This window comes from Rhamphochromis longiceps, linkage group LG10 (assembly GCF_057381845.1).
Source record: "Rhamphochromis longiceps isolate RC_006_pf linkage group LG10, R_longiceps_female_GT1.1, whole genome shotgun sequence".
In the NCBI taxonomy this organism is placed as follows: domain Eukaryota; kingdom Metazoa; phylum Chordata; class Actinopteri; order Cichliformes; family Cichlidae; genus Rhamphochromis; species Rhamphochromis longiceps.
The window spans coordinates 30,171,614-30,184,246 of record NC_140566.1 but is presented as its reverse complement, the minus strand read 5'-3'; the positions used below and the strand labels follow the sequence as shown (position 1 = coordinate 30,184,246).

Genomic DNA, 12,633 nt, shown 5'->3' with positions numbered 1-12,633 from the left:
CTTGCAGCAAAGAATCTTTGATGGGGTGGCTGTAGCTCAGGTGGTAGAGCAGGTCATCTACTAATTGGAAGGTTGGTGGTTTGATCCCTGTCTGCTCCAGTCTGCATGCCAAATATCCTCGGGCAAAATACTAACGTCAAGTTGCTCTCTGATGCAGTGTTAATGTTAGATAGAAAGCAGTGCCTGTGTGAATGAGGCGAGCTGTGCAAAGCTCTTTGAATGTCAAAAAAGGCGCTATAGAAGAACCGGTCCAAGCACCTGAGCTATAAATGTGAAGGGGCTTCTCTTTCATGACTTTAAATCTGTAAACTGAAAATGTAAATTGAACACAAGTTCAAAAACACTTGATGTGATTATGAACTTGTGTTTGAGGTTTCAGATGTCAGTTAAAACATATTTTGTAGATTATGCTCACCATTGCAGTCAAAAAGGACAAGAAAGCAGTATGTGCTGTTTGCATTGTGGGTTCTTTGTGACTAACAAGCCCTGTCATGTCAATTGTGATATCTGGTTTGAAAAAATATGGCAAATATGTTTAAGTCCAGGATTCAAAACAGTAGTAGGAGTTGTCACTGTGCCTGGATCCATCTTTTATATACAGTGTATGTTTTCGACCACCGTGTCTTTGTACTGACCTAATCTTAGCTCTTCACCTCCTGACTTCAGTGCCATACACTCACAGCAGGCATCAGTTATGAAAATATTAATTTAAAGTTGTGTATGGTATTAGCTGGTTAGGTGGTGCATTTGTTTTTGTTTCAGACTGTTTTTTAAGTATAAAGATTTAATCCCAGTGAAAGGTCAGTGACTGGAAAATTGTTTTCTCAAAAATGTGCTGTTGACAGAAACAGAATCACACTGAGCCAGAACAACCATGGTGTCTATCTTTTAACTTCAGAGCATTCATCACATTGTTCTCAGTGTTTTTACCCACTTCCTGCCATGCTTTGATTATGCCTGTCACTTCATGTAAATGCAGTCTGCTGCTGATATTTCATTCCTGACAGCGTTCAGTATGCAGCAGCACCGAGCTCGTGTTTGCATGCGTGGCACCAGACATCAACGCGTTGACAAATTTTCACCCTGGCAGAGAGGCTTTGTACGTTTTCAAGGATGTTTATATAATTCTGTCAGTTCTTCAATGAAAATGACACCTGAGGAATGAGCTCTCCTGAGCTGTAGGAGGAGCTCAGTGTTTTTCACTCATGAATGATGTTCAGCTCTTTTTAATCACAGTCTTCCTTGTTTGTCTTTCAGGCCAATAAACTCAGAACCAAGACCCTGCACAATACACTCAACCCAGTCTGGAATGAGACCCTGACCTACTACGGCATCACTGATGAGGATATGGTCCGCAAAACACTCAGGTACTGTCAGTGCTACTCACGTGTGTCCACTTAATGAATGGAAAGAGAAGAAAGGGATGAAAGATGTGGAAAAAAGAAGAAAGGAGTGGTTGGACATATGGATACAAATGAAGAAATAAAACGAAGGAAGGAGGCATGGGAGGGAGGAAGGAAGGAAAGAAGGAAGGAAGGACGTATGGGAGGAGGGAAGGAAGGAAGGAAGGAAGGAAGGAAGGACGTGTGGGAGGAGGGAAGGAAGGAAGGAAGGGGGTGTGGGAGGAAGGAAGGAAGGAGGCGTGGGGGTAGGAAGGAAGGAGGCATGGGAGGAAGGAAGGAAGGAAAGAAGGAAGGAAGGACGTGTAGGAGGAGGGAAGGAAGGAAGGAAGGAAGGAAAGAAGGAAGGAAGGACGTGTGGGAGGAAGGAAGGAAGGAAGGAAGGAAGGAAGGGGGTGTGGGAGGAAGGAAGGAAGGGGGTGTGGGAGGAAGGAAGGAAGGGGGCGTGGGAGGAAGGAAGGAAGGAGGCATGGGGGTAGGAATGAAGGAGGCATGGGAGGAAGGAAGGAAGGACGTGTGGGAGGAGGGAAGGAAGGAAGGAAGAGGGTGTGGGAGGAAGGAAGGAAGGGGGCGTGGGAGGAAGGAAGGAAAGAAGGAAGGAGGCATGGGGGTAGGAAGGAAGGAAGGACGTGTGGGAGGAAGGAAGGAAAGAAAGAAGGAAGGACGTGTGGGAGGAAGGAAGGAAGGGGGTGTTGGAGGAAGGAAGGGGGCGTGGGAGGAAGGAATGAAGGAAGGAAGGAAGGGGGTGTGGGAGGAAGGAAGGAAAGAAGGAAGGAGGCTTGGGAGGAAGAAAGGAAGGGAGGAAGGAAGGAAGGAAGGGAGGAAGGAAGGAAGGAACTGGGTGTGGGAGGGAGGAAAGAAGGAAGAAAGGGGGCGTTGGAGGAAGGAAGGAAGGAAGGAAGGGGGGTGTGGGATGAAAGAAGTTAAAGGGAAGTAAGGAAGAAACCCCAAAAAAGAAGGAGAAGGGTAAACGAGTAAGGAAGCAAGAAAATAAGGGAGCATTACATAGTGAGGTAAGGAAGGAAGGAATACAGGTAGGAAAGATGAATAGAGGGATGGATGGATGGAAAAAGCAATGTAAGGAAAGAAGCAGCAGGGAAAGCAAGAAAGGAACCAAGGAGGCAAGGAAGAAGAGAAGGAAGAAAGGAAGAGGCAGGAAAAAATGGGGAAGGGTGGAAGAAGGTTTAAAGGGAAGGAGCCAAAGGAAGGAAGGAACAGAGTAAGCAAGGAATGGAACAAGGAAGAAAGGAAGTAGCAAGAGATACAAGGAAGGAAGAGAAAAATGAAAATAGAGGAATAATAGGCAAGAGGAAGAAAATGGAAGAAAATAAAACTTAACCAAAGAACGAAAGGAAGTGAAGGGGAAATAGAAGACAAAGTAAGAAAATAACAAACACATCTTATAAGGACGGATATAAGGGGGAAAGGGTGTGTGTAGTGAACAAGAAGAAAAATAGAAGGGAGAGTTGAAAGGCAGAGAGGGATAGAATAAATCTGTCTTTTGTTGTTTTGGTGTGCTTAGCTGACGTGGATCTGTTTTTAAAGGCTTCAGAAGATCATTTTCAGGGAGCAGTGATGTTTGACAGTTTCTCTTCTTCTTGGTTTCTGTTTTAGACTAACTACATTACAGCCTGTGTTTAACCACAGCCTCTCAAGCAGAAGTGAATGATGATGTTGCTTTTCCTCTTTCTTCCTTTTTACTGCGAGTTTGCATGCCGAGTCTGGAATAGCTTCAGATCGTAATAACAGTTGGGAAATCCTTTATTTGTCAGATTTCCAAATAGCACTTCTGTTTGGGTGAGAGGACTTCCTGTTTGTTTGGTTATTTGTGTTTCACTACAACACCTGAGAACACACTAAAACTCCATCTTCCTGAGATAAATGCGGTGCCCTTATGCAATGAAAGCACTTTGTTTTTATTACTTCACCATTCTTTGCTCCTGTATTTTTACCAAAGTGTTAACACTGTACAATCAAGTGGCGGAGGTAGGTTATGCAATCATATGCATAATCATTTCGTACATCCCAGGTGGGCCGTATGCAGTGGAGGATTTCAGTTTGCTTTTGTCTTCACTTACCCCCAAGCACCCCAGTCGCAAATGTGTTTCTAGAGTTAATGTTATGTGCTGGAATGCCGTGAAAACATTTCAGGGACTTTCACAGCATTTCATTTACCGGCTCCATCGATTTGTCCTCCAGTTCACTTCCTCAAGATAAATGTGGGTGGAACAAGTCCTCAGCTTAATGATCCTTTTGGTTTGCTTGTTCCTCCTCTCTGAAAAAAAGTGTTGTTCCTGAAATAACACACAGGTGTGTTTCTACTTCAAAAAGCTGGAAAAAGTCCCCACTAGTCTGGGTGGTTAGGGATGTTTTACATGTTTTATATTAAAATACACCCTTGTAAAATAAAGCATTGCAAAAGTTGTTTTTCCGTTAGCAGCATGCCGAGGTCCACCCACGAATCTAAACTGACCCCTTGAGCCGACATTTGACATGCACTCATTGAAAGGGCGCCCAATTTTTAGAGCATTGTCCACATGTAAATACTGTTTACTGTGCATGTGCATGTTTATCTTGTTTTTCGACAACAGACTTGCACCATGTTACTGTTAGCATGAGACGATTTTCTCCAAACGTAAGACTTCTCGCTCTTTGTTCAACTTTGATAATAATAACCATTATCTCCAGACTTCTGATTGGCCATCATTTCTATATTTTTTTAGAGTAATAGGGTTTTCTTGCCCTTGACAGTGCTGAAATCATCTTTTGTGTTTCCATGTGGAAGTGGATATTTTGCACATAATCACATAATCTCCACTTAACTGTTTTCTCTTTGAAGGTCTGGTATTCACACCTCAAGTTACCTTTGGGACTTAATTTATTAAAGATCCCTATTTATGTCCTTTTGGGCTCTGCTGGAGGTCTCTTCCTGTCAAGAGGGAGTTCGCCCTCTCCACAGTTGCCAAGTGCTCCTCATAGGGAGATATTGTAATTGTTGAGGTTGTTGAACTTAGTTAAACTGTAACTTCTTTTTTTTTTTTTTTTGCCTGCTTTTTCTAATTTCACTAAAACCTCGACTGTTGTTTGGGGTAAAATACTCCTCTTCACAGCTGTAATCTTATTTAAAACATGAGAAACTGGTGGTGACAGACAGATCTCACAAATGCCATAACCCAATATGTCAGGGCACAGATGCCAAACGACAAAGCGGTGTTCAAAATGTCTTCAAAGATTTCCAGCCCATTCTGAGAAGCAAGCGCTTACTAAGAAGCAAGCCCGTGCTAAGAAGTGAGGTTTCTCTGAAAGTCTCTCTTCTTACAATCAGTTAACACTAATGGGAATGTTTTATGCTGCTAACATTTTGCCATTAAATACAATGTTTATCTAGATACAGTACTGTGCAAAAACTTCTTCATATTTATCTAGGAAGATTAGAAATGGGTGCAATGATTTATTGAAACATGCAAGCATGCATGAAGCTACAGTATAAGCTACAGTTCTAATGAGCTTTTCAGTATTTGGTATGATGACCTTTGTTCTTCAACACAGTCGAACTTTCTTACAATTTCTTTAAGTAGTCTTCAGGACTGGGTCTCCAGCCTTCTTAAAGGACATTCAAAGCTCTTCTTTGAATTTTAGCTGGTTGTTCTTCTGTTGTCTGTCACGATCCCACACTGCTTCAGTATCGTTGAAATCTGGGCTCTGAGGAGACCAGTCTGTGACTGATAGTGTTCCTCTGTGTCTTCTTCTATCCAAGTAGTTTTTTAGTCTTTCATGATGGTATTGTGTGATGGATTAAAATCAGATGGTTCCTTTTTGCGTTTATAATTCTATTGAATTTTGCACCAATGGCTGAAATCAGCCCCAAACCACGACAGACGCCATGTTTTTCAGGTGGCTCTAGACCCTCACAGTCATATCGCTCTCCTGACCTTCTCTGGACCTCCTCTGTAAGACCTGATGATCAGTCTGGTTCTTGTTTAATTTGGCAAACTTCACCTCTTTTCTTCCTGTTTCCCTTCCTCAAGAATGGCTTCTTCACTGCTCCCCTTCCACTGAGGCCATTTCTGATGAGGCATAAACAAACAGTAGGTGGATCAGCTGAAGAGCCCGATGCATCTCGCTGGTTCTATGTCAGGTGTTTGCTGTATTTTTTTCGCATTTCCTCAGGACGTGACTTTCAGATACTGTTTTTTTAGGCCTGTCACTTTGTCCTCCATTTGTCCAGCAAACAAGACAGAAACAAGGGACACAAAACATTTTTTATCACCTCCATAAGTTTACACAAGTAACTACCAAATCATCACAGAATGTTTGCAAAAGTTTTATTGCATTACTTCTAATAGCTTAAATGTATTTTGTGAAAACATGCTTTCCTACTACACAATATAAGCTGCAAAGCGCTCGCTGTACTTCTGGGACAGCTGGAGTAATTGCTGGACTGCAGTGACCGACTGTCAACCTTATCGACACGCTGCAAATATGTGACTGTATTTTGCTGATTATTTTGTGTTGCGGAGCAGAAAAAAAATACTGTATTGTTACTGGACTGAATGCCACAACAACAATGAAGGCCTGAAGCAAATGTAGCAGAGATGAGATGTGACAGACACTGTGCACACAAGCCAAAAGATCTATTCACACACAGAAAACACCTTTATTAACCATTTTCCAGAAACAATAGACTGTGAGAAAAGCATCCATGCTTCCAAAACAGCGCAACCTATTTCTTCTTGGAAACTGAAATTTGAATTCAGCACCTGTCCAGTTATTTTCACTGAGAGTCTGATTGCATCACGTCCCATACAGTCTACTGTATTAGTGATGCATATTAACATACATACAACATCCTAACGCTGTGCGGTTCCTAAAGGCTGCATGTTTTCCTCAGTATTGCAGCTGATTATGCAGCGGAAAAGCACTTGAAACAAACAGTATTCCCCAACACAGGCATGCTGGAGCCGTGAGTGTGAATCATGTCATGTTAGGGCGGTGGGCGCGCTCTGCATTTATTGAAAGCATAGGTCTGCAGGGAGCACCAATAATTGGCTTTCATTATAAACTTAATGAAATGCTGGCGAAGAATATAGATCTCCAGTAAAACACAAAGCTCATTTTGTGGCCCCGTGCACCTTTTGACTGCAAGAGACCTTTTGATTCCCCATCAATCATTAGCTTTTGTGACTGTAGCCTACTGTGTTATATTATAAATCCACGTCTTTATTGTTGTTAAGAAAGGACGCCGTCTTGCACTGAAAAGAGGATTTGTTTTGTTTGTGTGTTCAGTGGAAACAAATGCAAAGTGGGCACATAATAGAAATCAGTAAACAGGCGGAAAGGACAATGCGCCACAGCACAGTTCGATTCGTGCTGCACTAATTGAGTAAATAAGACGAGCAAATGGAGATGTGTTCAAGATGAATTCGTGACTGGGTCTTAAATGACTTTGACATGATGTCAAATTTTTCTCAACATCTTCTCACGTAGAGTTTCCCCTTCCATCTTAGTATGTTTGAATCTTTTGATCCGTGCACGGTTGAACGCGTCCTCGTGTATAATTATCTCATCATTTCCTGTCATGCTGATAGAGTCTGACAATGATCCCTGCAGAACTACTTGGTTGTAGCTTCAGTGCTCTGAGTGCTGTGGTCCTACAGATTTAGCAGCTGTGACTACAAAGTACAAATTGAAGCCCTGTGAAGGTGGATGGTGGAAAATGACTGGTTTTATGGCTTTAAGCCTCCTCTCAGCAACAAAGCCTAACCTAAACCTCGCTCTACTCATGTCCTCCTACACTTCTCTGTTCTTGTCATCTCAGGATTTCAGTGTGTGATGAGGACAAATTCCGCCACAACGAGTTCATCGGGGAAACGCGAATCCCTCTCAAGAAGCTGAAGCCCAATCAAACCAAGAATTTCAACAACTGCCTGGAGAAACAGTTACCTGTAAGTTCACTCCATCCCACACACACAGCTGCATTTTTATGTTGTTTAAACGTGATCGTGTTGTTGTTTCTTGAGGGGCTGTACTCACAACAACATTTTAGATCCTAAAGATTGTGCCAATATTACAGACATGGCTTTGCTGTCTGATAGACATGTTATTAAATGCCATGTGGAAGTTTAAGTCAAAATTTCCACCAAACAAGAAGTTCTGTATGAATATGAATATCATATCGTATCATTTTATCGATTATAACAAAAATAAATAAACAAAATCTTCCTGATGAAGAGAAAACCAAACACATGATTTGCATTACATTGATGACATTCTAATCCATGTTTGTTTTTCCAAATGTGCAAATCACCATGCAACAAGTGACACTGAATTTAGATGCAAATATAGGTGTGACAGCCCTTTAGTTATCAAATTAGTGGGCAGTTTAACCTAATTCGATTTGAAAAACAACAACATACATTTCACATCTTTACTGCAATAATCTGATAGATATTTCTTGCTTTGTAAAGCTCACTTTTCCTCTTTTTGCACATAGAAGCAACATATTTCTGTCCCAGGTGCAGTTTTTGCCAACGTATCTCAGTTTTGACCAGACTGCTGTTTCACCCTACTTTCATATTACTTCTTACTTCTTGGATCCTTAGACCAAATTGTAAACCTTACTGTGTCCGGTATACATCTGCCTAGCTTAAGATTAAAGAGTAATTTAGTCATCATTACAAAGCATAAGGTTGTTCCAGTATATTTCCAGTGGAGTCACTTTATTCTGCTAAGAAAAACACTTCAAATACAAATCTGTGAATAAATAAATTGATCATAAGAAAGAAGCTAACACTTCTGATAAACAGCTCATGTCAGCAGAGCAGAGCTGACATGACCTGCTTAATTAAATAAAACTGCCTTGAGAAACAGTAAGCTTGAAGTCATTGTGTTTTTTCATTATTTATTTGTGTGTAACAGTGTAACTGCATAGCATGTAATACTCAACATTATACTCTGCTCAGTGCAATATCTTACGTGTAGGCCGAGACCATAATCATCAGCAGCAGTCCATCATTTTCAGTGTATTAAGTGACTCAAGTGTGGGTTAGACTTGGCAAGCTTGCTCATGTTCACAAAGACCAGCACGGGAACAGCTTGATTTTCCACATCTGTTGCACTGTATGACCATCTGACCGGGAGTGATGGGCCGTCAAGGCGGTGTAACTTTGACGACGTCTCTCTTCAACATGCATGAATAATTGATTTCATAATGCTGTGCCGATTTGATCTCTGCTTTTACCTCCCAGGTTTCACAGTCCGTGCCGGTGAACTTTCAAAACATCTTTATCCTTCACCTACGTTTGACATTGATGCCTAGGAAAAGTGGGAGAACCTGTGCAATTTTAAACTGCACCAAACTTTAGTTTGCATTAAGTAAAAGGTGACCCGTTATTATCCACATTTTAATCACAGTTAGTGCATTATGTTGTTTAATTTTGGTGGGGGGTTTTTAAAAAGGGAAAGAAACTGTTTAGGTATCCCCAAGAGATCGGAGGTCTCAGACCTTAATGAGCTTGTTAAGACTTTGGTTTGTTCACAATAAAGTTCAGGTTATGTAACTTTCAAAGCTTTATAAGCACACTGACTCTTCAAACCTTGGCTCTTCTGGCCTAGCACTCTCAAAACTGAAATAATTGATACCCACTAACCAGACGAAGCAGCTAGTAAAGTGTTTTCAGGTATCTGTTTCATCAGTTTGTAATGTCAACTAAGAAACAGCAGTTGACAGGAACAATGCACCTGAAGGTAAAGTCTGAACCACTAAAACCATTTCAGAGAGGGTCATAAACCCTTGTTTTGAATGTAAAAGTCTTTCAGGAAGATTTATCAAAATAGTGGTGCACTGTCCTACCGTTCATTAACACTAGGGATGGGTATCGTTTAGGTTTTATCCGATACCGGTGCCAAACCGGTACTTTTGAAAGGGTGCCGGTGCTTAAACGGTGCTCGAACTGGTGCTTAAAGAATGGAGAACACAAAATTGGTCCAAAAACCTCTCATGTTTAGCTGTTTTGAAAATTTCCCACTCGTGGGACTAATAAAGGTATCTTATCTTATCTCTTATCTCTTTTTATGTAAAAAGATAACAATGTTAGTCTTTTCTGCAGCTATAGGTCATATATGGTATCACTCTTGGCTGGAAGCAGTGCTTAAACAATGGGAAAAAAACACAAACTTTGTCCAAAAACCTCTCATGTTTAGCTGTTTTCCACTTTTTCTTTGGTCATTTTAGCCTTTTTGGCCAGAGTGAAGGGAGTATCTGCTATCAAACAAGAAGACAGCCGCATGTAACTACGACGGTGTTTGCTAGTTCACCTTACATGCATTAGTTTAATAACGTGGTTAGCCTACTCAACGTAAATTACACACGAACAATATTAAGCTACTCACTCAGAGAAGAACGGCTGCTGCTGCCATCATCATCCATCATCATTTCTGCTACACTGGCAGGGCTAGGGGCCAGGACTCTCCTCTTCGGGTTCTTGGGGGATGTTGCTAACTCCGGGTCCGATAACAGGCAACCCACCCGCAGTAGATGTGCACGGTGTGAGGTCTTGCAGCAAGCTATCAAATACGGTGCATGTCTCGGCTTTTAAAAAACGCTATACGTCACCAGGTGTTTCATCAGATTCGAGGAGTTACCTCCTTTGCACAGTATCACCTTAAAGCACTTGTTGCAGGCTGCTGAGTTTGCATATTTTGCTGTGGAGTACAGCCAGACTTTTGACCGCTTCGCCTTGGGCATTTTTAATCTGTAGCTCTGCTCTAAAAGAACGTACGTACCTGGGCCCGCCTACTATCCTCAGAAAGGTAAAATGATTGGCTAGAATCCAAAGTGTATGACATCTCAGGAAATAAAGCACCGAAATGTGCGCTGCTTTTCGGTCTGGTTACTACCGTTTATGTCAGAACCGGTGCCATAAAGGCACCAGATACCGGTACCCATCCCTAATTAACACCTGCCGCAATTTGGCACCCTAGGAAAACTCATCATAGAAGCATACGATTATTTGCTCATGTCAAAGTTCAGAGCCAGAACAAATGAGCAAACACATCTTTAAATGCTGATCAGTTGAACCAAACTCTTGGATCACTAGCAGACATTTGGGGGGGGGGTGCAGATTTCATTTAAAAATAAACAGAGTTTTCCAACTCTTAAACTCAGGATAAAATCAGTCCTGCAATCTGGCTTATTCATCCAAAACAAACCTTAAAATCCACAATAGGCAGTGTAAAGAAGCAAAAGCTGAAGACTTAGCAGATATTTTCTGATGTTTAGCAATCATTTCACTGTTTCTGTTCAGATACACAGCTGCATGTCAAAGCCTGAGCTACAGTTCTGCACGGAGAGTAATTAAGGAAGGCATGCGGTCTGTTTTATTGATAACATGTAACTCTAATTAGTTTCACTGGGACAGAATGTGTGTGCGAACAAATTTAAATATCTGGTAATACTAAATCCAGATAATAAGTGGTGCATTATAATAGTATAACAAAAGCTCCCAACAGGGCATGGCATGGTGCTCCATATAATAGATGTTGGTAATTGCAAGAAACAACAGGACCCGCGAGGATTTAGCTTAAAGCACATGACAGATTAGAGCCTTGGGTTTTGAGCCCATAAGTGGGGTGCGGGAGTGGATTATGCGTTATGAGAGCATGGGAGTGGAGTGAAGTATCATTGAACTGTGATTGAATATCCTTTTGAAAATGCCTACACAGTTTATGGTTTTAAAAAAAAAAGTGGATGCAGTGTAATTCTGGACCATCCATATTTGGAGTGTGGAGCACAGTCTTGTGTTTGGAGAGACAACTTCCTGTTGCTTCACTCATATGCTTTGTTGTCTATGTGGGAGTGAGAAATAGCATCCAAAAATAGAAAAATATGCTTGTGCATAAACTGGGACCAAACAGCTACTATTCATTGAACAATCTGGGCTTTGATTTTGTACCGAGGTTTGTTTATGTAAGTGCTTCCAAAAATGACCACATTTAAAGTGTTTTGTAGTCATTTGCCATTCAAAGATTTGAGCATTTTCGGGAGCAGAAAGCAGTATTAGTGTTAAAAATGCTATTATTTGTGTTTAGTTAGTAGTTTAGTAGTAGGTTAGTAGGTAAAGCGGGTAAGTTTACAATTTGCAACGTTGCATCTAAATGTTTGTGGCAAAAATCTGCATGTCTAAGAGATAACAACCAGATGAGGGATTGCAAAGTGTGATCAGTAGATACTGTCAGTGCTGACATGAAACAACGTGACTCACAGGTATATCTGCATGACACTGCTGCCTGCAGCTTTACAACAGCTATCTACAGCAAAGAATACCTATCCACGCACAGCAGACATGCTCTTTCATTTACGTTACTATTCGTTTAGTAAAACTAGAGTTGATTTTAGAAGATGGGTAGCTCAGATCATCGCTGTATAGGTTTTTAAGCAGAGCAGATATTTGCGTCAAAGGTGACAAATGTTTCATTTCTTCTTCAGATAAGATTCATGCTATTTTGGACCACCCTGTCGTATGTCATGTAACAGGGCCTCATAGGCCTTTTTCACACAGATTGCTTCAAGGCAAAGTGAAGTGAAGCTATGACTGTTGCTGGTTAAAAAGAGAAAAGGGTGTTCTGGCAGGTAGCTTTCTGCTCTGTTTGCGCTTGGATGAGGAGCTCTGTCTGAAAACAGGAAGTTGTTTTGTGTGCCGGGGAGAATAGAGCAACCATTTAATCATCTCATCCAGCAGCTCACACTGCCTGTCTTATTGATGGTCTTGACAGTGGAGCCTTTTAACTGGCTTCTTCGGCTTATATAAAAGTCAGTAGATTGGGTAGAAAACACAGAAAAGCGTTGATGTAACCTTAAAGTCTTAAAGGTCATTTTTCAGGGTCATTCTGGGTCAAACGCTGCCTGAGGGAAGCAAAGGACACCTACAGGAGGAAGGTGGAGCAGAAGTTGGAGAGGAACAATATGAGGGAGGTCTGGAATGGTGTGAAAACCATCACAGGCCACAACACCAAGAAAAGCACAGTGGGGGGGACTGTGGAGAAGGCAAACGAACTCAACAACTTCTTCAACAGGTTTGACCAGCCCACAACCCCCCCACCCTCACCCTCACCTTCACTACAGCGTCCTCTCCCCACTCTCCTGCCTCCTTCGCTTCCCCCCCTTCCTGACACCATGACACCCCCCTCCTCCAATCCCTCTCTCAGCAGCAAGACATCTCCCCCCCTCCCCTCC

At 41.8% G+C, this 12,633-nt stretch overlaps 1 protein-coding gene across 1 annotated transcript in view; it reads left to right on the top strand.

The window, feature by feature from the left end:
• The window catches only part of doc2b (double C2-like domains, beta), a 193,234-nt gene that overhangs the window by 139,650 nt on the left and 40,951 nt on the right, over positions 1–12,633 (top strand). The window contains exons 4-5 of the mRNA XM_085421282.1: positions 1,258–1,367; positions 7,219–7,345. Of these exons, the coding sequence (XP_085277408.1) occupies positions 1,258–1,367; positions 7,219–7,345 (237 nt within the window). The remainder of the gene's footprint in view (positions 1–1,257; positions 1,368–7,218; positions 7,346–12,633) is intronic.